We start from the raw sequence: 24,282 nt of genomic DNA, 5'->3' as shown, positions 1-24,282 counted from the left end.
CAGTGCCCAGTTTAATTGAAATTTCATACATAAACACTTTACCTGAAATTATTTAGATGTGTGTAAAATGTAATGACTGTTTTCTATCTATCTAAGCAATGTCTTGTAATCCCATGTGGGATGGGCCAAAGGTTTGGTATGACATGTACATAAAAACTAACTATACTGCACAACAAATATGATTCATGGTGAATATAAATGTGTCTTTATCTTAAGGTCATGTTGCCTCAGCTACTACTACCATGTAATACACATTGTACATTGTGCACTTGTGAAACTGAATTTCTCCTCTGGGAATCAATAAAGGTTTATCTTATCTTATGTTTACATTGTCAAATATCGTATGTTTAACATTAATATCTTACATAGTTCCCCTGTTATTGAAATAGCAAATGCTTACACACACACACACACACACACACACACACACTGGCACATGAATGACCTCCCTCCTCCATCACACACACACACCCCCCCACAGTTGGTAGAGTCCGGGACGGAGCATCATGGCGATTGACGGTAAGTACTCGGTCTCAGGTGTAGACTACTGCGGGACTCGTGTGAAACTTTGATCGGGACAGAACGAGAACGCTGTTTAAAAAAATCACGTTTTACATTCACCGAGTCTGACATTTATTTACGGCCAGTTTCTTTTTTTTTTTTTTTTTTTTTTTGAAATCACGCCGTGAGTACCGCAGTGCTCCGGAGCTGGGACAGCTAGCAGCACGGGGCTGATGCTGGAGTGCGGACGCACACCCGCACTGATGCGGGAATGTTGTGATTCCTTCACGGGATGCGCGTGTGCTCTGAGCCGCGTGAAGTGGTGCTAAAAGTGGACCGAGACACAGATGGCCCCGGTGCTTTGATTTACCGTTTGTGAAATATGTAATTAACACACGCGTGTGACAGTGTAGCTATTAATTTAAATATATATTTTTCGGGTTTAAGAGAAAATCGCAGCAGGCTGATATTTAGCATCACATGACAACTACTTTGTTTGGCTATGAAAGAACTAAATCACTTGGCGGATGAATATGGTGTAGTATTATCGATCAAAAAAGAACGTTTTGAGTTCAAAAACGACTCCGCTGTTGCCAAACCCTTATTTTTATGGACGCACGTGTCCCAGTATAAAAGCCTACATGGCGGTGGATAAGTGTCTCTTCAAGGCTTTAGTGAAAGTGACCGGGACACATCGCCGAGCAGTGACAAAAGGATGCAGTTAGGGAAAAGTAGGCGCGTGCCTTGCCCGTTGTCTTATTGTGTCACGTGCAGCCAAGCGTGCAGCGGTGTTTGTTGATACACGGTGACACCTGAGAGAGGGGGGTACGGTTTCATAAAGACATAACAGCAGTGACTCATGGGCACCAGTGGTACAGGGCATGGACATGAATATATCTGGAATTCACATTTTCATATACTCACAGTTTAATTGTAGATATGTCTTAAAATTAGATGTATGGTTCATACAAGTCAGAATACACTTGGAGATGTCTTACATTTGAAATTTGACTGGTCAAAATGTAAACGGGGATGTCTTGAGTTAAAATTGTCAAGTTGTATGTGCTTTGTAGATATTTTAAAGGCAAAAATGTGCTTTGCTTGTTGTTACCTCCCTTGGATGTTTGACCTTCACTGTGCAGGATGATGTATGTGCAGAGGTTGACACAAGAAGGCTGCTTTCACATTCATTTACTGAAGGGGGAAAGTTTCTTTGTGCTCACCTTAAATCTGAACTAGTTTGGAAGCCAATCCTGATCCAATATGCAACTTACCTCCAGTGCACATTGGAGACATGGTGCGTCTAATAGTTAAAGTTTTTTAAATGAAAACTATTCATTCATATTCATAGATTATGGATTTTTCAATGGTGGAGAAGGTAGCCTAATTACATGTAGCCTAATTTTAAGAATTTTAGTAATCGTAGAAGTACGTGAACCTTTTGGTGGAAAGACCATATCAGTTACAAATTATCATTCAAAATATTCAAATCAGAGTATTATATGTTTTAAAACATTTAAATGTGAATCCCGTTGGCCTATTAGATGTCAAAAGGCCCTAGCCATGATGATGTTGCACTTCATGTTTGATTTTATTGTTTTTAAGCCGATCATTAAGTAAGTACAAGTGTCAGAAATCGTTTGGAAGAAGCACATCAGAATAGATTTTTTTCTCTAAACTGATTTGATTTGTTTGATGGCTTCTCATAAGACCAGAGTCACTCCAGTTTCAGGTTTTCGGTTTTATTTTTAAAACCATCAACACAAACAGGTGGTTGGGTGATCTGCGGCTTGTTCCAGAAGCCAGAAGATCCACTGATATTTAAAACATATAAGAGTAGAGTCACTTCAAAAAAGACTTTTTTCTGCAGGTTCTATTTTACTTTTATTTTACTTTATTTTTTGGTCCTCTGCTCTCAAATATCAGTGGATCTCCAGGCTTCTTACAGTTTATCTCAAATCATTTACAAAATATTTAGTATCTTTTCCCTCACGGGTGAATATGCCTTTGGAAGTTTTGCCACTTGCCATTTGGGGTAATCCACTGCCGTAAGAGCGGCATAACTTAATACACTCAAACTATCTTCTTCTCCTATTACTGTAAAAAGCTCTCTTTTAAGGCTACCTGTGATTTTAAGGAAAGTAGTGACCAGTGTACTGCTGATGGCTACATTTTGGCAAGCTTTTTGTCTCTGCAAGAATAGCCAGCAGAGTGTTTCTCTACCGTTAAGTGAATTGGTCTGGAGAGGGTCTGTCTGCTGTGTGACAGAAGACAAGTCTGCTTCAGAGCTTTTTTCTCTTTGCTCTGGCATCGAGTCGTCGCCTCAGACCATTTTCAGCATCCAATCCTTGATGTTAGGGAAGTGATACAATAAGTCCGTGGGTGATTTGTTTAGATTTTATGAGTGGAGTTCGGGGGAGTAAAATATTTTTTCTCAAGACCAAGACAGGTAAAAAAAAAACGCTGACACAATTTTTCTAATTTCTACCCAAATCCCTCCTATTTAGACAGTTACAGAGCCAAGATCTGCTTCTGGTGCTCTGTAGATACTTCAATCGTGAAATACTGAGGTGTTAGTTAATGTGTGAGTGTATGTGTGTATGTGCATAAGCCTGTGGGTGTGTGAATGTGTGTGACAGAGGTACGAGTGTCAGTATTCTTCATTAGATTTAGCCTCAGGGGGATTAAAGTAATATGTAAACACGACCAGGTAATGTAACAACAACTCCAAGTAAAAATGTCCCATTAATTGAGTGAAAATAGTAAAACCGTAAACATATTTCCAGATAATGTAAAAAATATCATTATTGGTGATAATTAGGTGAAACATACCTGATGACATGACTAATAGTAAGACAACTGTAACCCAGGCTTCAGCGTTGAAGACACAGAGGACCTCGGATGTTATTATGGGGAGAGTTTACATTAAGCATTTAAAAACTTACACATTGTGGGGATTTTATTGGATGAGTTCACCATTTTTAGACTCTTTCTGATTAAATTTGACTAATTTTAGAGCAATAAATACATAAATAAAGGATTAAGTATTTCCTCATCAGAATTTTATTTTTAGAGAGCTTTTAGACCTTCACGCTAGGAAATACAGTTAATACAAGAAACTTTGAACAGTTAATAAATAAAATTTAGAGACTTTACTTTTGGTGTCTAGTTGAATTATTACTTTAAATCTTATAAAAAATGCATTGAAGTAATAATTGCTGCATTTAATATGAATAAAAAATTACATTAAGTATGAGCTCAGTTTTGACCCATTAAAAGAGATATTTAAATTTATTCCATTTTAACGGGAGTTATTGCTGCTTTAAAGACGGTTACCGATGGCTTACAGTGTACTTTTTACTTTTTGAGTTATTTAGAGTACTTTACCCTTAAATGTACAGAATATTAAAAAAAAAATAGTTCAACATTTTGGGAACGACGCTTATTCACTTCTTGCCGAGAGTTGGATGAGAAGATTCATACCACTCTCACATCTGTCCATTAAATACCATATGAAGCTGGAACCAGGAGACAGTTAGCTTAGCTTAGCATAAACACTGGCAAGAAATAGACTCGCACATAACCCCCCATAAAACCACAACGCCTGGTTTTTGTATGCTTCTAGGCTAGCTGTTTCTTCCTGCGTGTAGTCTTTGTGCTAAGCTAACCTTAGCTAACTATCTCCTGGCTCCAGGTTTACATTTTATTAAAATGAAAAAAAATTACTTAGAAAATTACAGATAATTCAGAACGCTGCAGCCAGGATTTTGACCAGTATAAAAAAAGAGCTCACATTACCCCTCTGCTCGCATCACTGCACTGGCTACCTGTATCTTTTAGGATTGATTTTAAAGTTCTTTTACTTATCTACAAAGCATTACATAATCTAGTGCCCTCATACATCAGCGACTGCCTCTCATGTTATGTCCCAACATGACATGATATTTGTATTTTTGTGGGGTTTTTTTCCCATTGCCTTTGCTTTTTATTACTGGTATGATGTGTTTTGTGAAGCACTTTGGGCTGCATCTTTGCATGAAATGAAAATGTGCTATACAAAAAAAGTTACTATTATTATTATTAACGGACTAATATGAGAGTGATAGCAATCTTCTCATCTAACTCTCAGCAAGAAAGGGAATTAACATTCAACATTAACATTCCCTTTTTTCCCCAAATTATGGCACATTTATGTTAACTTGATGTTCAAAATTAACTATTTGATTGTGAGTTTTCTCAGTTGGTTCCAGTTAATCAGCTTTATATTTGTTTGCATAACCATCTGCCAGCCTTCCTCACCTGAGGCCTGAACATATGTTTCTACAGTACACAAAATCATATTTTAACCTCTGACTCCCAACTTTTCACCTCTTTCTCTCCCAGGAGGGGGGAGGAACTGTGGTGTTCATGAGCTCATCTGTGCCAGACGAGGTAAGGCCATGTTACCACCGAGCACGACGCTGCACTTGTGTGTCTGCATTAGCATAAGAGTACATTTTTGTGTGTGTGTTTGTTTTCAGCCTGAACATAATGACGTACATTCTTGGCTGTACTCCACTACATCACTTTAAAAGCACAAAAGATTGCTACATCCAAATATTTAGACCAAGCTCTCAACCTCCCTTATTCCTGTGAATTTTCACGTAAGTTTGTTGTATAGAAAGCGTCTCTATATAGAGTTCAGAAAGCATAATGTCTCTGTGTGTAAATTATGCATGCCATATCAAGTTTTGGCTCACTTCAGCAAAAGAAGGCAGCTGTGTGTTCATGATTTATTCAGCATGGAGGTTTTGTTTTGTATCAGAGGTCCATGTGTAAGTAACATTTCCAGATTGCCTACCTACTTTTTAAACAAGCATGCCCTACAAACTACAGCCAATTTAAGTACTGGTCTAAAAGCTTAAAAAGTTCTTACATGAATAAATTAATGAAGGTTAACGTTCACAATGAGGAAATTTGACACAATTTGTTTCTGTCTGTGTCACAAAAATGTAGAAACATGAAATAATTTGTGTCCCTTGTTTCTAAATGAGCTCACGTGTTTCTGAGGTTATTATTCATTTGCTGTTTTCACATTGAATGCCTCAGTGGCTGCGTTTTCATGTTTGTTAGTCAGTTTGCTGGAGTCATTATCTGGAAAGAAAAGCAGATTGAATCCTGAGGCTCAGTTCAGAGTCCTGAGTTCAGCCTCAGTTCACGCGCTGTAAAAAAACCAAACAGATTTATTCGGTTATATTTTCTTGTTTATTCTTCTCAGACAGACATGCACACACTCGGAGAGGATGGGATAGGGTGAAAGAGGGGAGTTTAAAAGGCAGAGAAAGGGAAGTGGCTGAGAAGGGAGAAAAAGTCCAAATTAATCTGCTCTGCTCATAAGAGAAATATCAGACTTTCCTGAGAATGATGGGTCTTATATAAAAAATAACTGATAGCCGGCTTGCTACCGCCCCACTTTCCAGTACACATTGACGGAGGGATCAGGTTACCTCAGGTGTCTAAATTATTCAGCTGTCATTGTCATTTATAGAGCAGGGCCATGTATGAAGTGTCATCACACCCCGGGGCACAGGGCCATTAGCTGTTCATTTCGACAGGCGGCTGCTGTGCCCATGGCTGCAGAGGTCATTCTGGCTCAATCAACACAACTGTCGGCAGTGAGAGTTGATACGTAAGCCTGGCAAGTGCTGGACTGGACTAAGTGTAAGAGATTCATTACATGTCGGATTACTTCAGAGCAGGACAACTTTGTTCTTACCCACTTCTTAGATTATTTACTATGTATAGCAGCAGCAGTACTGATAGTGACTATTGGGAACAGCTGGCTTTAAAGAAGATATTCATTTAGAGAAGGTAAGCCTCTGGTGCCACATCGCTCTCCTATCTCTCTCCTACTTCTCTTGCCATTCTTGGGAATTTAGCATTCATCATTTTGGCAGTCTGCAGCAGGCAGCAGCACTAGTTGTCAGGCTGCAGTGGTCTCTGCCTGTTGCCATGGTGAAACAAGTCTGTCCATAAGTTCAGTCTGTAGTCAGGAGGTTTGAGAAACTGTGCCTCTGTTTTTCTCTCTTCCTCTCTCATTTGTGCTCTCAGGGAGATACCAGTTTTCACACTGTTGACCAATTTAATCAGTGACTGGTGATGGTTGTTTGTGTAATGAGCACCTGCTACAGACCACATGCTACAACATTTGGGCTGTGTCTGCCTCACCAGAGTCATTGGCCCGAAAAGCACCACCATTTTATTTCTTTGTTGTTGTTTTTTACGGGGCTGTAACTAACAGATATTTTGATTACGATTAGTCTGCCAAATATTTTCTCATTTGATCAATTAACTGTTTGGTCTATAAAACGTCAGAAAATAGTGAAAAATGACGCTTACATTTTCCTAAACCTGAGCTGATGTCTTCAAATAGCTTGTTTTGTCTGATTAACAGTTTATAACCCATAATTATCAGTGTACTATCACATAAGACAAAGAATAACAGCAAATTTTCACATCTGAGAAGCTGGGACTTGGGAATGATTAATAAATTATCAAAATAATTGACAATTAACTTTCTGTTAAACAACTAACTAACTGACTAATTGATTCAGCTGTAGTTGTTTATTTATTTAACCCGAAACGCCACATTGAAATTAAGAATCAAGAGTGTTAGTCTAATTAATAACATGAAACAGATAACACAAAATATGTCATAAAAAATCAAACACAAACAAAAATGCAATTACAAATCACAAATAAAATCATATAACATACGATCATATAAAATGTCACATCCCAGGAAGGACCTAAAGTGGCACCTTAAAGCTGCAATAATTAGTGTTTTTATAGTGACAAAGAATCAAATGACTGTGAGTAATGTAAAAGGGGTCGCTCGTAATGATGAACCCACAGAGAATTATCACCAAATTCTGCAGTCCCTCAGCTCTACGAAGCATTTTAGCATCTTTCAGCTCATGGTTTTGGTTTTAGGGCCTGCAGCTTTATTGTTGTGGTTCAGTCTCACCGCTCTCATCAGTGGCGTTTCCAGATACAGCAAGAAGATTTTTTTAATAAAAAGAAAAACAATGATAAACCCTCTGTACACTACCTGCTCAGCACCAAACAGCAGACAGACAAAGTTAACGACTAGCTGGCGTACATATTGGAGCATTTCACTGCTAAAGAGGTGAATATTTCAAGTTGGTGGAGGCCAAAAGAGATCTTAAAGGAGAGTGAATATTGGACTAACATTCATTGGGTGATGGACAGAGGTTTTATTTTTGCTTCATTGTTTGCATATTCAAATAGTATGTTTCACTTTTAATGAGAAAAGGCTTTTAGGATGAGGACTAATGGTTGCTATAGTGTAAACTTTCCTAAATCCAAGAGCTAGAGGCTAGAGCAAACATGGGCAAACTACGGCCCGTTGGGCTTATTAATCCGGCCAGCCGAACGTGACCAAATTATATTAAAATAGGTGCGGGTAAACCTTGTTCAATTTACCTTTCCCCTGTAATGCCCACGTTTCCCCAAAAGATGGCGCACTTCAGCTACATTGACCTTGTCCGCGTGTATTACTCTCTTCTCTTATGAGCCTTATGAGCCGAGTGTTTAATACGGAGTGGACAACAAAATATTTTTTCACTGAAGTCTGATCAAAGGCTGTATGCCTAATATGCCAAGAAACTGTTGCGGTTTTCAAAGAGTACAATATCAGCCGTCACTTTGCTACGAAGCATGCCAACTACGCTAGCAAGCAGTCAACACAGGAACGGGCGGCCCGGCCCCTCTGTCAAATTTTAGAACCCATTGTGGCCCGTGAGTCAAAAAGTTTGCCCATCCCTGGGCTAGAGCAAGCCTAAACTCTGATCTAAAAAAAAAAGAGTATTACTCTACAGCCCGATATTCACCGCCTCAACATGTAGAGAGATCCAGAGCTTGACAGGCCTGCCTACAGTTGCTAAGCTACGATTGGACCATCGCTGTTCAGGGGAGGAGAATAGTGAACAGTCAATTGAAAACACCTGTGTGGGTGTGCAAAGCCTTTAAGATTGGTGTTTCTAATAAAATACTAAGGGATTCACTGTTGAATATATCCATATAATTGTGGGATCAAAGAACTGTATTATGTGCCTCAAGTACTTAAACTTGAAATTCAGACGGCACATATCACACAGCCTTGCTTGCAGTGAGCTTCATTTTACAAGCTGCCCTTTCCACTGAGGCATTTGGTCTTTAGAAATACCATTCATGCTTCATTGTCCACCGACTTCCCCTTTTTTCCCCCCCTTCCAATGTTATTACATTGCAGTGTGTCTGTGTCATAGCCTATTAAGTGCAAGCCCAGTGCGATTTTGCTGGTTTGTCTACATTTCGGTTAGATGCAATCCCTTTGAGGCTCTCATAAAAATAGCACATCAGCAGCACGGGGCTGCATGGTTACATGAAGTATGGTTGGCCTACATACACTGCTGTAGATTGTATCTGGTATGCCTTTGAAGTGGAAAAAACACTGACTGTTTAAAAGCACAATAGGAGTTTGATTCTAAATAAAGATGCCTATCATCATCATCAGAATTATTTGTGGTATCAAAGTGGGGTTGTTTACAGCCTTAAAAGTATTTTGTTCAAATGTTGTTGTTTTTTAGCTTGCAGCCATCAGTGTTTCTTTTTATTTATAGCCATGGGGACATTTTGTTCTTAAAAATAAAAGACTGGTTTGGAAATGTAACTGTTACATACCTCCATAATCAGTATTAGTTATGTTTGTCTATGTCTAATTTTTGGTTCTCACTTTTTCTGTCTGTCTTTCCTTTTCCTCCCCCGTCTCCCCCTCTTCCCTCCCTCTTTATGTCTGTTCTTCTTCTCCTCAGTCTCTCCTGAGCTTCTGGGTGTCCTGTCTTCCATTGCAGCCTTCATGGTGTTGATGGCTCTGTTTTTTCTTTACCTCAGCAACAAGCTGTCAGTGGAGAGTCCTGACGATCTGTCACATCTCAGTGGCTATAAGAACAACCAGCCAGGTACTCAACACACTTCTAGCTTTACCACAGTTGCTGCATTTACACACACACACACACACACACACACACACACACACACACACACACACACACACACACACACACACACACACACACACACAAGGATGATTATTGGATTTGTGCAGGTTTTATATTAAGACCTTGAAGTTCACCCTGTTGTTTTTCATCCTGAGACACCTGTCCCATATGAAACCAAATCAAATCCAAGAAAAAGACAGCTTGCAGTAAAAATGCTGGGCTTGCAGGCTTAAATAGATATATTACTGAATACATCCAAACAAACCTTTTAATACCCCATTGCATCACTGTAAAGCACATCTTTACCAAGTAACAATCCACATCTAATGACAGAAATTTAAGGTCTTTATGATCCATGTTTTGATTTTACATCGTCAGTGCTGCATTAAGACTGATATTAATGTACATATTCAGTGCAAAACGTGCACTTCCTCTGGGTGAAATGAGTGCTCTGCTAAAATGACAGCAGCTTATGAATTGGGATAGCAGTACTCCAAAAACAAAACAATATCTCATAATAAGGCCTCAGTTTACCATTTTATTTCTTATCCTGGTGCGTTACGATAAACAAGCCTTCATCAGAGCACCACAGGAGTTGTATCCGCTTCCTTTCATAGAGAATAAGCAATCATCCCCAAGTGTGTAGGGGAGGTACGAACTTCAGTTACCACATTGAACAATAAAATACAATAGACACTTTTTATTAAAATGATACAAACGTAAGGAAGTAGGGTTTAACACTAACTGTTTTAGCGTAACTTTGCATACATTTGTTGAATAAGTTGAGGGATCTGATGTCACGGTACAATGTTTGTATGCTCAACTGTGTGGCTGTATAGGACTGTATAGCTTTGTATTTTTCCTGAATAAGAAAAGGTTTCATGGTTCATTCATAATTCAGATTCTATACACGTAATATGTTTTACTACATGAATAAACATGAATAATGTTAGAGCCATTTCCACAGGTAGTTTGCCTAACTACAGTACAAATCATGTAATATTATTGATATTATAAGCTGTTTCCACAACAGGTCAGAAGCTCCTTTTACTGTCCCATCAGATCAGCTGACCAGTCAATAAACATTCCAATCAAAGGGGTGAAAAATCTTCTGCGCAGGATAGACCTTTTGTTCCACTTTCCTCGCTCCTCCTTTAAGGGACTGGAACATGGCGGACCTCGATCAATTTCCGGTACACAGGCCGGGGGAGAGAGGAAGGGAGGAAGCATAATTAACAGAATGAAAAGCACCCAGGGTCTGAAAAGCACAGTTGTGTAAAAACAGAGTTAACTGAAGGCTGAACCTGTGACAAAACTGAGGCCATAGTTTTGATATTTTCTTAAATAATGTACATTTTATTGTGGTTGCTTTCTAAAAACGCTATTATAATGTCTGAGACTTTAGAGTACAAATAGTTGAATGCAAAAACATTGTGAGAGAGCTCTTGTTGCAAAACATTAATCTTCACCATATTGGAGTGTATGCATGTGTTGCTCTCAGCACACACTGATGCTGGCACTACACCCTGCTAACAACCACATGTCCGTGTCAGTGCCTCTGATGAGCTAATCTGCTGGTCAGCGTGGTGACGGGATCCCCGGCTGAGACATGGCCTTCTTCAAGAGCTTCCAGCAGAACCTGCCTTCTGTCAACATTTCCTCTATCTTGGACTCGGTCACCAGTCGTGTGGACGACCTGGCCAACGCTGTCAGCGATGTCACTTACGCTGTCAGCGACCAACTGACTGAGCAGGTCACCACTATTATCAACAAGGTGCAGGAGGAGGAAGATGGGGAAAACACCATTGGCCAGGAGTCGGGTCAGACTTCCACAGCACAGGAAGGCAAGGCCAGCAGCAAAAGCATGTGGCAAATGAATAGAGACTCAGAAACAGGCAACACAGCCTCAAAGACCAACCAGGCCAGTGATACTACAGAGGCAGAGCACACTACGAACCAGCTGGAGTGGGAATGGAGGGATGGATGCTGGCGAGTTAAAAAGACAGAAGCCGAGTTAGCAGAGGAAGAGAGGAGGAAGAAAGAGGAGAAGCAGCTGCAGGAGAAGAGAGAGCAGAGGAGAAAAGAAAGGAGAGAGAAGCAGCTGGAGAAAGAAGCCAAGTCGCAGAAAAACAAAGAGGAATCCCAAGATGGAAAGCAAGAGGAGGAAGCTGATGCTTCAGAGAAAACAGACAACAGTAGTGGACAAGACAGACAGGTGAGTGACAGTGGAGACAAATCCAGTGCTCAGCAAAGAGGTGACGACTGCGATGAACCTCCTCAATCGCCTGGTCCTGAGACTGAAAGCAGGTTATCAAAGCAGAAAAAGCAAAAAGAAGAGGGAGAAGGAGAAGGAAAGAAAGAGATGGAGGACAGCCTCGAGAGAGAGGGAGATGATGAGGAAGAGGCTGAGCTTTCTAGATCTTCCTCAAAAGTAAAAAAGAAAAAGTCAGACAAGAAGAAGGTGAAAGGAGCAAAGGGGGGTTTGAAGAAATTGGAAGAAGCCTCGGATGTGGAGAAAAAGAAAGAAAAAGGCAAGAAAAAAAAGAGGGGGAATCAAGGTTAGATGGCGTGCTGCTTCTGTTTCACCGCCTGGGTCTCTTCTTCTTCTCTTGTTTTTAAACTCTTCAAATATTTGAAATCTCAACCTGAAGTTCATCCCCTAAAGTGTTGTGTGCCAGTTTCAAGCATCTGCATCTTTGCTCTTGCCTTCTGCATTTTCTTTAAACACTGCACATATTACGTTTGGTGAGATAAATGTAATGTTTGAACTAGAGTCTCCGTGTGTTCTGTCCAGAGGGAGTTTTATCAGACAGCGAGGAGGACAAAGGCCCCGAGGCTGTGGCCCAGCAGAACACAGCTTCTGAGTGGGGCAACAAACGCACACAGTCCACTGAGCAGGGAGGCTACAGCAGTGAAGCCTCCAGTGAACGGGGTGAGAGGATGCTCATGTGCTGTACTCATGTTATACATCATTTTATTTAACCAGGAGGAGTAACAGGAGCGTCCCGGCCAAGATGGCAGCAACGCACGCACTGTAGAACATAAAATATAAAGGTTACAAAACATACAAGACACATTTATTAGTTCTTTGATTTCAATTGCTTTTTTCCAAATATCATATTGCACTTGAAACGATCCTCTTCATACATACATCAAACCTTTATTGATGTTGCACCTAAAGGTAAAAAATTACACTTCCTATTACTGTATGTCCCTGTAATATTTCTGTGATATTCCTATAGGAGTTTGTGTTGAGTCTCTACTGAGCCCTCATGAAAATCACCAATCTTTCTATGTTCAAGAAGTTACTCAAAACTCATTTAATGTCCTGGCCTTTAGTGTGTTTTTAGTTATTTAGGATCTTTTTTTACTTGTCGTGTAAAGCGTCTTTAAGTATCTTGAAAAGTGCTCTATAAATAAAATTGTTATTATTACTTATTTATTAATTTTTCTGGGGAGTATCAGGTGAATTTGTTTTTATCTAAGCTTCTCAAATGAATGATTTGCCCCGTAAATTTTATCTTAAAGCAATAGTTCAACATCATGGTAAATACCCTTATTCAATTTCTTGCAGAGAGGATTGTTACCTCTTATTTGTTTTTGGGGATCTTCTCACCTAACTCTCTGCAAGACAGAGAACAAGAATATTTCCCAAACTGTCGAACTATTTCTTTAATTGTCTTTAAATTTAGCTATTACTACATTGTACAGCAACATGCAGTAACTTACTGTATATGTGCTTTTTCCAACACTTCATTGAGCCTACATGACGATTACAGTATAAAATATTCAAACTCAAGATGTCAAATTGATTGTGGCTGCATCATTACATAAAAGGATATACAACCCTTGAAACTTTGGAAAGTTGAAAAGAATTTAAAATACAAATCTGTGAGTTTGAACAGTCTGAGTTTTAGTTTGTAAGGATGGACTCAACCTGTGGGTCCAGCACAGTTTAAGAGGTTAACTTGACTCTGTGGTAGACTGTATGTTGAATTCATAATGAGTATCCCTGCAGAGCACAGTATGTCTCCAGTAACACACCTTTCATATCACATTACTCCTTCTGTGTCCCTCTCTGTCACTGGCGTGAAAGCAGCCAACAGCATCCAGAGAATAAAGAAAGATTCCTCCCTCAACGAGCCCCAGCCTCCTCCGTACCAGGACGAGGGGACGGCGGTGCGCGTGTCCTCTCGTTCCCGCTCGGAGCGAGGGGTCAGGAGGGGGTCGTCCCCACAGCGCTGCGACAGCCCCCGCTGCTCCAGTGAGGCCAGTGTGGACCAGGACACAGAGAGCTACCTCAACAAAGGCTGTGAGGAGGACATACCCAGTGACAGTACAGCTGTGCTGGGACCAGAGGTGAGATCAAAGTCACTGTACAGTACGTTCCCCTTTCCGTGTCCTTAAGCAGCACATAACAATTCTTTTTATAGTATAAATATACTTTATAGTTAGCTTACATCTGTGCTGTAGCTCACCATAACCATAGTATAAAAAGTCATTATTACTAACTACTTAGACATTTATGTTAGACCACTACTGTAATTAGATAACTTGTTCACTATAAAGATGTTACTGCTGTTACAGGGTCAGTAACAGGTCATCTTAACATAAGGAGACGGGGGGTGGGGGTTGGGGTGAGGGTAATTGGGTGGTTGTACTTTAGGAGGAAAACAAATGTACAAGAATTTTTGCTATTTCCACTGGTCCTACAGAATATCTTGATACCAAATCTGACTTATATTTATTAAATTTTCAACAATAAATCTAGAAATCTATTGGTGATTATTTTGAACATTAAAAAACAAGTGGAAATTTGATTCTAATTGGACACCATTTGCCACACAACACTCTAGTAGCTTAATTTATTAGGAAGTTGATGAAGGTTAGTAAGTTACAACAACTTTTTCAGTCCCTCTAACACTTCAGATTCCCTTCTCTTTCATACTCAGCCTCTCTCCCTTCACTATTCCTCTAATTCTCTTTCTTCCATTCAGGATGGCTCTGGTCCTCAGCTCCCTACAGCCTACGAGCCAGAGCCACTCGCCAAATACGGCACGCTGGACGTCGCCTTCGAGTACGACTCCAGTGAGCAGTATTTGGCCGTCACGGTCACCGCGGCAACAGACATTCCTGCTCTTAAACAGACGGGCAACATTGCGTGGCAGGTCCACCTGGTCCTGCTGCCTACCAAGAAGCAACGGGCCAAGACCGGCGTGCAGAAGGGTCCGTGTCCTGTCTTCACGGAAACATTCAAGTTTTCCAGGGTGGAACAGGAGGCCCTTGGGGACTACGCTGTTCGCTTCCGCCTGTACAGCATCAGGCGGATGAAAAAGGAGAAGGTCCTGGGAGAGAAGGTTTTCTACTTGACTAAGCTCAACCTGCAGGGCAAGATGGCTCTACCTGTCACCCTGGAGCCGGGCTCTGAGCTTACAGTGAGAACGCTTTGGGAATTTCTATCTTGAACTGTGCATAGTTTTATCTGAGTCAGTGGGACATTGGTTTGACAATGACAATATCAACTGTAGATCTGTTTCATTCAATTGCAAATTAGTCTAGGGCTTCATCTAAGGACTATTTTCAGTGTTGAACAATCTTCCTCTTATTTTCTCAATTAATCAATTAATCTTTTGGTCTATAAAAATATATAAAAATCAGTGAAAAATATCCCTCGTAAGGTGACATCTTCAAATGTCTTGTTTTGTTCAACCAACCAATTATCAGAATAATATTCAATTTACTGTAATGTAAGACATGAAACGCAGAAAATCTTTCATATTTGAGAAGCTGGAACCAACAATTTTTTTTCATTTTTGTTTGAAAAATTACAGTTAATTGATTATCAAAATAGTTGACGGTTAATTTTCAATGAGTCCTTCAGCCAAAATGTCAAAGATATCGATCAGTAGATGAAGGACTGAATAGACTTTGAAACCACTCTTACCGCACAATCCTCAGAATCTTCAACTTTCAATACTTAATATATAATTGCATTAAAAACACACGTTCTAATGTCATGCTAGTTAGTCAGGCTGCGTAGAACATCAAATTACATCAGTCTGTAAGTCTAAACTCTGCGAGGCCGTACTTAGGCATAGTGGTGCTTTGAGCTGAATGCTGAACATCAGCATGCTGATGTGCTTGCAATGACAATGCTAACATGCTGATGTTAAGCAGGTTAAATGTTTAGCATCCATATCTTTGCTAATTTGAACAAAAGTACAAACAAAGTACAGCTGAGGCTGATGGGACTGTTTTGAAGGTATTTGGTCATAAACCAAAGTATTGGACAATTTCAAATTTTGACCTTGTGATGGCATTACATGTAAAATCAGTGCATCACCAAAGTTATTACAATTCATCCTGAAGGGAGCATAAATGTAGGTATCAAATTTCACGACACTCCATCCAACAGTTGTGAAGACATTTTATTTAGAGCCACAAATGTCAACCTCATGGTGGCGCTAGAGGAAAAGTCAGAGGATCACCAAAATCAGTAGGGTTCACGCTCTGGGGACCATGAAAATCTGTACAAAATTTCACAGGAATCATCTGAACTAATAGTGGTTGAGCTATTTCTGTCTGAACGAAAGTGGTGGACTGATCGACTAGACCTGTGCCGCTAGCATGGCTAAAAAGTTCTTTATGTAATTTGGTGTGCTGATTCTCCGAGATGAAGGCAACACTGCCTTCTTTTCGGTTTTTCAGTTACTTTTTACATATTGTAAAAATCCCACTGCTGCTGTCTGTCTTCTTTGAGTAACTCCCTGTGTGTTCCATCCTGCCAGGGTTGTGGCTCTCTGGTGAGTGTGTCTCGCAGTGCAGGAGCTCTGTCCTATCGCTCCACTGAAGACTCTTCCTTGCCAGAGATCCTCCTGGGTCTCATTTACAACTCTGCCACGGGACAGTTATCTGCTGAGGTCATCCAGGGAAGCCACTTCAAAACCACAGCGTCTGATAAACCCGTCAGTACGTACAATGCTTCCATGTTAATTCGTTTAATTCTTGGGGTTTTTGCCAGCTTGGAATGAGGTGTTGAGTGTCAGTGTAAATTTTCCTTTCAGTGAAATTCTCCCTTGTAATTTTCCTCTCCAAGTGTGCTAATATTTTGGCAAAACAGATGGGTAAGACTCCCAGCAGCATGTAACAAAAACAAATTGTGCACCATTACATTTAAATGTTTCCTGGCAACAGCACCAGCTTTTTAATAACCTAAGTGATTAAAGCCATAATGCTGAAGCAATTGCTGCTTATCTGAGTTCCCATGAAAGCTGACCTGGTGTGTATCACAATCTTTAAACTGTTAGTTCTGACTGCTTCCTCTCTTTCTTCTTTCCAACCTTGTGTGCCGTGGTGTGTGCTACAGATGGTCTGTTCTGTTGTATAAAACACTTTGTAGGGGGACAGCTTTATATCATGAGAGGTAAGTCAGCAGAGAATTACTTGTAATCTTTGGGTAATCAGTGTTGGGAATATAGAAGTGGGAATTTAGAGTTCAGTATAATTTAAGGCCTTAGCCCAAAATGTCACATTGGCGAACCAGGGCTGGTTTATCCAAATTTCAGAGCACTTATCTCTCACAGAAAGTTTTGGTTTTATTTGTCCTGTTTGTGGTGCTCTCAGCACTGAAAATGTGCATTTTACTCTTTAAAGGAATAGTTCAAAATTTTGGGGAATATGATTATTTGCCTTCTTGCCGGAAAAGGAAACAACTAGCCTGGCACTGTCCGAAAGTAAAAAAGAAAATCCTTACCACCACCTATTGTAAAACCTCAATTTGATATTGTTACACATATTAATTTGTGAGTTTTAGAGGAGCTAATAGGCTGTTTTTTTTACCTTTGGACAGAGCCAGGCGAGCTGTTTCCAGTCTGTATGCTAAGCTAAGCTAACTGTCTCCAGGCTCTAGCTCTGATTTTAACGGACAGATATGAGAGTGGTATCGCTCTTGTAATCTAACTCGGCAAGAAAGCAAATACTCAGAATTTCCAAAATGCAGAACTATACTTTTAACAATTACCCCCCATATTTTTTAGGTTGCAGTTGTATACGCTCTTGTGCATAGTAGTGGGATTATTGTTTATGTCTAATATATCAATACATATAAGCACCACAAATGAAACACAAAATCTCAGAGACAGATATCTCAAACACATGGGCAAACAAAACAGAAACTACCTTCATGGCTACATACCAAGAGGGGTAATTGAGAAAATCTATACTTTTGAAATTTTATTTTTGTGAACTGACCCTTTAAAAACACACATTCTAATATACAGAACTAGTCTTCAATCCTGGTCTTCACTGAGACCCAGAGTTCTGGTTTACTTCCATACATTGACTCTGCTTCCAAGGTTTAAATTGCACAAGAAGAGAAATGCACACCTATTTAAAACTTCTGCTGCAGTTTGTAATGTTTGTTGCAGTACTGATATCCCACCACTTGATGGCACTCTCTCACCGCTCTCCCACACCTCCTTTCAGACACCTACGTGAAGCTGACCATGCTGGACTCCAAGGGGAAAGAGATGTCCAAGTGTAAGACGGCCGTATGCCGCGGCCAGCCCAACCCCACCTACAAGGAGACGTTTGTGTTCCAGGTGGCGCTCTTCCAGCTTTCTGAGGTGTCGCTGGTGTTGTCGGTGTTCTGCCGCCGGAGCAGCATGAGGCCCAGGGAGAGGCTGGGCTGGGTCTCCCTGGGCCTCAACAGCTCCAGCGAGGAGCAGCAGGCCCACTGGACAGAGATGAAAGAGGCGGAGGGACAGCAAGTCTGCCACTGGCACACACTTACTGACACATAGGAGAAAGATTTATGAAGACTGAACTTACATTAACAGCATTCCCAGGACAGGCAGAGTTTTGGGGGAGCAGCTTTTGAGATGTATGATGTGTGTGTGTGTGCTGCATACAGGTGTGAGGACAGGCATGGGTTCCCAGTCTTCACTGCCAGAGACTGCATGAATATCCTTTAATCTGCCACTTTGCTCTGAGGCAGACAGGCTGACTTTATTGGTGGAGGTCCAGCTCCAGCCTTTTTATTGACAGCAAAAGGCAATTGCAGACTGAAAATGAATGACATTATAATCACTGAACTAACCAAGAACAGAAGGAAACAGTTTGTTTTCCAATAATTCTGCATACAGCAAGATCTGCATGTACACTAACTGTTTACAGGACAATGTTAAGACTCTCAAACATTTTGTCTCTGAATCTTGGACCAAAGAGTTCGGTCCAGGACTACCAGACTCCTTCCTGTTTCTTCTGGGCTTCTCTGGACTTCAGCTGCCACCAGCATACCAGACATTCTCTATCAGTCATAGCCATTGACAAAAGAGAAGGCAATGAAAAGACTGTTACAAAGGGCCTACAACATGCTGCAACTATGCTTACAAGCTATGCTTTGTACAGTTTGTTTACATGCACATGACATTATGCAAGATCACTTCATTGGTTTCCCCCTTTATGTTTTTTGGATTATCAGTCAAATGGTTTACCAGTTTTATGGGTGTCTCTCTGGGGCATGTGTAAGATGGATCTTTTTTTAATTTTTATTGTGGTCTTACATAACTCAGTGCACTATGCATCTGAGGCCACTTTAAACTAGAGGAATGAAATTCTGTCTTACACTCGTTGAGTTTCTTACAGAATTGGACACAGCTCTGCATGCCACTGGTATCAAAGAGCAGCTTCCTTTCCTGTGTAATACAGATTGAGCCTCTTTCACCATTCAGCCTTCTGACAAGTCAGCCACGTTCATTCATGTAGAAACACGGTGCTTCCTGCTGAGGAGGAATATGCAAAAGCCTGCGCAGTCCAATAAACCTGGCTGTTTCTGTGAGGCTGTGCTAATGACAGCCTCAGCTGTGTTCGCTGTGAAGTGAGTTGGAGTGGCAAAATTAAATTACAGGGAAAAAGGTCAATCATATTTTTTCACTACAAGTGAATGGAAGATGTGTTATTAAATAAAGTCTAAAATAAATGAAAACATTGTCCAGAACTGTGAAAAATCTGGTTATACCTGCGATGTCCTCCTCTGGAACAAAGCCAATCTTTAAGCTGAGTCAGAAAATCCTTCAAAAGACGACTGAAGACTACACAGCCACACCCGTGTTTCAGTAAAAAGTATGAAACCCGCTCTCTGCTGGCTGAAGCAGGGAGGTGTGGGATACATTTTTCTTTCTCCTCGTCTCACTGATGTCAGAGCTGAACCTCTCCTCTGCATTTGGGGTGCTGCAACCACACCTCGTCCCTTTAGTTCTCCCGCAGGGCCAAATTTCTACAAAGTCAAACTTTATTTATTTCAAGATGAATGAAAACCAGATGTGTAGCATTCCTGCCAGATAAACAATTGGCTTTTGATTGCAGAAAAGGGAATAACAGCCACTGGAGCCACTTTTTTTTTTAATCGTAAGTTTGGCTTAGATTTTGCTCTAAGCACAATTTGTGCATAACAAGCATTTGCAACCATTGAAGGAACAGTTTTTGTTAAACACGCTTATTCACTTTTTTTTTTTGCCAAGAGTTAAATGAAAAGACCGATACCACTCTCATGTCTGTATGATAAATACGAAGCAGCCAGGTAAGCTGAGCATGAAGACCGGAAACAGGGGTAAACAGCTAGTCTGGCTCTGTCAAAAAGTACTACAATCTGCTTACCAGCAAATTTAAACAATGTCTCGTTTGTCATTTTTACATTTTGGTTGATGTACAGATTAAATAATTTGTCGTTGTCCAGGGGTTATGTACTAGACTATTTCTTGGTCGGGACCAGTAACTTTCTGGAGTCCTTGCTGGTTGCCTAGCAACTGGTCCCGTCCAAGAAATAGTTAAGTTATCTAGCTGCAACTTCATTTTCATCATAGAGACATGAGAGTGTCAATCTTTTCATCAAGCAAGCTAACTCTCGACAAGAAAGCAAATAAACTCATCATTTCCCAAAAGGCTGAACAATTTCTTTACATAAAGTTCTGATTCACTATTCTTATTTTAAGGTATTATAAAATAGTCAAAGTGCAGGAATGTGTTTTGTACAGATGGAGAAAAGAATGAGGCCATAAGTCAGATAATGTTTTAACAATGTTGAGTTTTTTTATTTCCATTTATCTGGCCTTCAATGGTATGTTTGACGCTGTCATCAGTCTGGTACAGCACGAGCAGCATTACAGGTGGCTGGAGTCTCGCCCACAGTTGTGGATCAGATCCAGGAGCACATAGTTTCACAACTCCTTATGCTTAGCAGAGTGACTACGGCCTTCCAGGAAAATGTATCCTGCTCTGGGCCACGGAAAACCAGCTGTGCCACAGATCATAGAGGGGGGAAACCAGGGACTGAAGGAATGAGAGGTTTAAACTTCCAAAATACCAGCCGACCCCATCTATGCCCTAAGAGTCAGCCAGGTAATTATGAGGCCCCTGGAGCTCCAATAAGTGTGTGACGCTTATTGTGACGAGAGGGCAAGGAGCCAGGCAGGGTTTCAAGTCTGGTGCAGCAGAAGTGTAAATTTGGATTTGTTTTAGCTGTATTGCCATTTTACACCAGTGTAATTAGGAATCTGGCTCTTCATTTATCAGTTTGAGCTAAAGATGCTAAACAATCAAATACTTTATATTTTACTGGAGGGTCCAGAGAGCAGCAGCAGCCACCTGGAGCAGGTAGGAATTTGGCTTCAAAGACACTTTACTGCGTTTCCACCGACTGCTGCAGAAGCTCAGTTTATGGCATTCTGTTACAAGTCGACCTTTCTAAGAACCAGGTCATCTTGCTATCTATAAAAACACATTTGCCTGCCTGAGTGCTGCTCTTAGGTCAGTTAAATTCCCCCTCGAGCATTCAGTGGCACAAGCTAGTTTTCTTTGCGATTAGGAATAATAAACTACAATGTCTTGTCATTTTATTGAATGTGTCATTTTCAGTTTAAAAAATCTTTTTTGTAATAATATATTCAATAAATATACAGGAACCATGGACTTATGAGAGTTTTTGTTTCATAAAAGCATCCTTCCAGTTAGAACCTACTTTGGGAAAAAAGTCCTAAACTTATCTCAGTATCTTTTTAAAGGGATCTTTTTAGGTTGAACTTTTATTCAGATTACAGGAATTAAGTCTGACAAGGTCAAATAAAGGACTTTGGATTTATAATACATGATGGGAAGGGCTCCAATGGATTGACTCCTGGTAAAGTACCATACAGAGTAGATATGGGTGTACCAGACTGCATCTCTTTAGCAATCATCCACACTGTGCACCCTGCAAACTATACTGTAAAGCAGCAGACATTGTACCTATTTGGCAAAGAAAACATTCATCAAGCAATGGTAAAAAAAAACAAAAAAAAACAAAAAACAAAGTGAAACCAATATGGCGACACTGTAAAGTGACGTTCCTGTCTGAGCTGGATAAGTTCTATACAGGAGGGTGACATGAACATGGCAGGACACATCTAGTACTTCTGTTGCAAAGCCAGAATTGACAATAGATTAAAGAGAATAGGTCAAAATGTTGGGAAATATGCTTATTTGCCCTCTGGTGGAGAGTTCGATGAGAAGATCGTTACCACTCTCCTGTCTGTTCGTTAAATGTAAGGCTAACCATTACAGCCTGCAGCCAGTTAGCTTAGCTTTGCAGAATGTCTGGAAATGGGGAAACGAAAATCTCAAAGCTTTACAAACAAATAAGATATCATATGTTAATTAGCGAGCTTCAGGTGGTGGTAGTGGAGGTGCTGGTAGGCAGATTTTGTTACCTTTGTACAGAGCCAGGCAAGCTGTTTCTCCTGTTTCCAGTCTTTATGCTAAGCTAATCTAAGCTAAGCTAACCGGCTGCAGCTTCAAATTTGAGGAGGTACTGATCCTCTCATCTAACTCCAAATAATATTTCCCAAAATGTCGAACTATTCCCTAAAAGGTTTTTTCATAATCCTAATAGTACATTTAACTTAACTAAAGACTTTCTTTATAATTACAACCTTAATTAGAAATCCAAACCTATTTTTTGTTGATTTTGGCAGCTGTGATTCTTGACTTTTGTTGCACTTCAGTAAGGGACATTGTAACCGTTGATTGGTTAATATTAATACATTTAAACATGACTACTTCAACCTCAGACCAATTTTACAAACATTAGCAAACACCCTATAGCGTAAAAAACAGGCAATTTTAAACACTCATCAGAGTGCACATCCTGTAAGCATAACAAAATGACAATGGTGGCTGGTTTTCATGACAAATTTGAGGCATTATGGTGACCGCTGAAGTGAATTCCTTCTTGAACACGTAACACTACTAAACATGATTGGGCCCAACCAGTTTAACTCTTCAGTCGAGGTCCTGTCTCGTTCTCAGACTAATACGTCTGTGTTCGATCTCCCACAGGCAGAGGTTCTGGAAAATGTTTGTTTTTCGACATAGAGATTTACACATTTAAACAACAATAAAAAAAGGAAAAAAAAGAAAGACTGTTCAATAAAATACTTCTGACCATCAGTGCTTCTCACGTACATGTACAAGAAGTACAGTTTGTAACTGTAAAATGGAAAAGAAAAAACAAAAGCGCAGTGGCAGCCATGTGTCGTTGCCACTTTAGTTCTCCCAGCTGAAACTGTCAACAGGCTGCTGGGCCGAATGCAGCCTGACATCAGTCTGTCAGTGATTCAGTAACTGATAGCTCCATTGTCAGGTAGGGTTTATCGTGGGAGAGTTTCTGTACACTGTGTACAACTGCCCTCTTTCCACAACAGGCCTTAAGAGGTGCAAATGACATCTGTAGTGGTTGATGATTGAGCATGATTGAAGAACATGAACAAGGAGGAGTGACATTCACTCTGAAAGGCTTATTTTGTTGGCAGTGGTCCCTTTCAGCTTTCACTCTTCAAATTTTCAGTAGATTTGTGGATTAGACCACAAGCCAACAGCTTTTAAGGTTAACTTGTCTATCCCACTGGGTAAAATCCTAACCCCAAACGTTCCTTCTGTGCATTTATCTGGCAGTCCATCCATCCATCTTCATCACTGCTCGCAGTGGGAGCTGCTGTTCTTTTAAATACTTCCAGTCCTTCAATCCACTCTGCTTTTGGCTCTCTGCTGGGCCACTCAGCCCGATGCTAGATGAATTTGAAGCACTTGGTCTTGTCATGGGGTAAACGAGTCTTAAACAACACAGAGTCCACGCGAAACTGCGTGTACAGTAGTGGCATGTAGCCGTACACCTTGACGAAGAAGTTGATGCACTTGTGGCGTTCGTGGAAATGCGAGTCATCGTGTGAAAGGGCCTGAGGGCAGCCGGGACAGCGGAAAGTCCAACGAGATGTTACCTAAGATAGACAGAGAGAGAGTCAGTCTGTAAATTTGTGATATTTACTTTGAAATATATTTGTGTATCTTTTGTGCATGTGGTACTTCACAAACTCAGCATTTACAAAGTTTGGAGGGTGGCGTCTTTATTTTAGCCTTTCCAAAACCAAAAACACAAGAGCAAACGTGTAAAGGATTAATTAAACAGTGTTTGTCAGCTGCAATTGTTAGCATATCCAGCTAACTAGCTTACTTAGTAACCAATTATTACCTCCAAGGCCAAGGAGTATTTCATTAAACTAACTACATTAAATTTGTGGAGTTTATAGGTTACGTAAAAAAAAAAAAAAAAAAAAAAAAAAAAAAGAGGCCTTTTCACAAAGTGCACATCCACTGTGTAGTATATCCCTCATTGCGTGGAAGCCGATCTTGGATGCTATCAGAGTTTAGG

At 40.3% G+C, this 24,282-nt stretch overlaps 2 protein-coding genes across 7 annotated transcripts in view; one reads left to right on the top strand and one right to left on the bottom strand.

Moving 5' to 3' along the window:
- On the top strand, nucleotides 1–21,507 carry syt14b (synaptotagmin XIVb). Of its 6 annotated transcripts, XM_044168863.1 has the most exons (10): nucleotides 469–519; nucleotides 4,885–4,932; nucleotides 9,436–9,503; nucleotides 11,096–12,100; nucleotides 12,337–12,474; nucleotides 13,639–13,901; nucleotides 14,540–14,977; nucleotides 16,331–16,511; nucleotides 16,909–16,965; nucleotides 18,027–21,507. In XM_044168863.1, the coding sequence occupies exons 4-10, from the start codon at nucleotides 11,152–11,154 to the stop codon at nucleotides 18,341–18,343; spliced, it is 2,343 nt and encodes a 780-aa protein (XP_044024798.1). In that variant the 5' UTR covers nucleotides 469–519; nucleotides 4,885–4,932; nucleotides 9,436–9,503; nucleotides 11,096–11,151; the 3' UTR covers nucleotides 18,344–21,507. The 6 variants fall into 6 exon arrangements, with proteins under 6 accessions (XP_044024803.1, XP_044024798.1, XP_044024797.1 ...); XM_044168868.1 differs by lacking the exon at nucleotides 11,096–12,100 and having other exon boundaries at nucleotides 1–519; nucleotides 9,357–9,503; XM_044168862.1 differs by lacking the exons at nucleotides 469–519; nucleotides 4,885–4,932; nucleotides 9,436–9,503 and having other exon boundaries at nucleotides 9,597–12,100.
- Nucleotides 20,606–24,282, bottom strand: part of extl3 (exostosin-like glycosyltransferase 3) — a 30,256-nt gene continuing 26,579 nt past the window's right edge. Inside the window, exon 6 of the mRNA XM_044168861.1 lies at nucleotides 20,606–23,851. Within this exon, the coding sequence (XP_044024796.1) occupies nucleotides 23,642–23,851 (210 nt within the window). The 3' untranslated portion in view covers nucleotides 20,606–23,641. The remainder of the gene's footprint in view (nucleotides 23,852–24,282) is intronic.

Source organism: Siniperca chuatsi, linkage group LG16 (genome assembly GCF_020085105.1).
Source record: "Siniperca chuatsi isolate FFG_IHB_CAS linkage group LG16, ASM2008510v1, whole genome shotgun sequence".
Lineage (NCBI taxonomy): Eukaryota > Metazoa > Chordata > Actinopteri > Centrarchiformes > Sinipercidae > Siniperca > Siniperca chuatsi.
The sequence above is the reverse complement of the archived record's forward strand: the minus strand, read 5'-3'. Positions and strand labels throughout refer to the sequence as shown.

Excerpts from the sequence above, each read along its gene's own strand:
- syt14b (XM_044168863.1), top strand. The coding sequence starts at position 11,152 with ATGGCCTTCTTCAAGAGCTTCCAGCAGAACCTGCCTTCTGTCAACATT. Across the intron at positions 14,978-16,330 it reads AGCCGGGCTCTGAGCTTACA|GGTTGTGGCTCTCTGGTGAG; the intron begins GTGAGAACGCTT and ends CCATCCTGCCAG. Across the intron at positions 16,512-16,908 it reads AGCGTCTGATAAACCCGTCA|ATGGTCTGTTCTGTTGTATA; the intron begins GTACGTACAATG and ends TGTGTGCTACAG.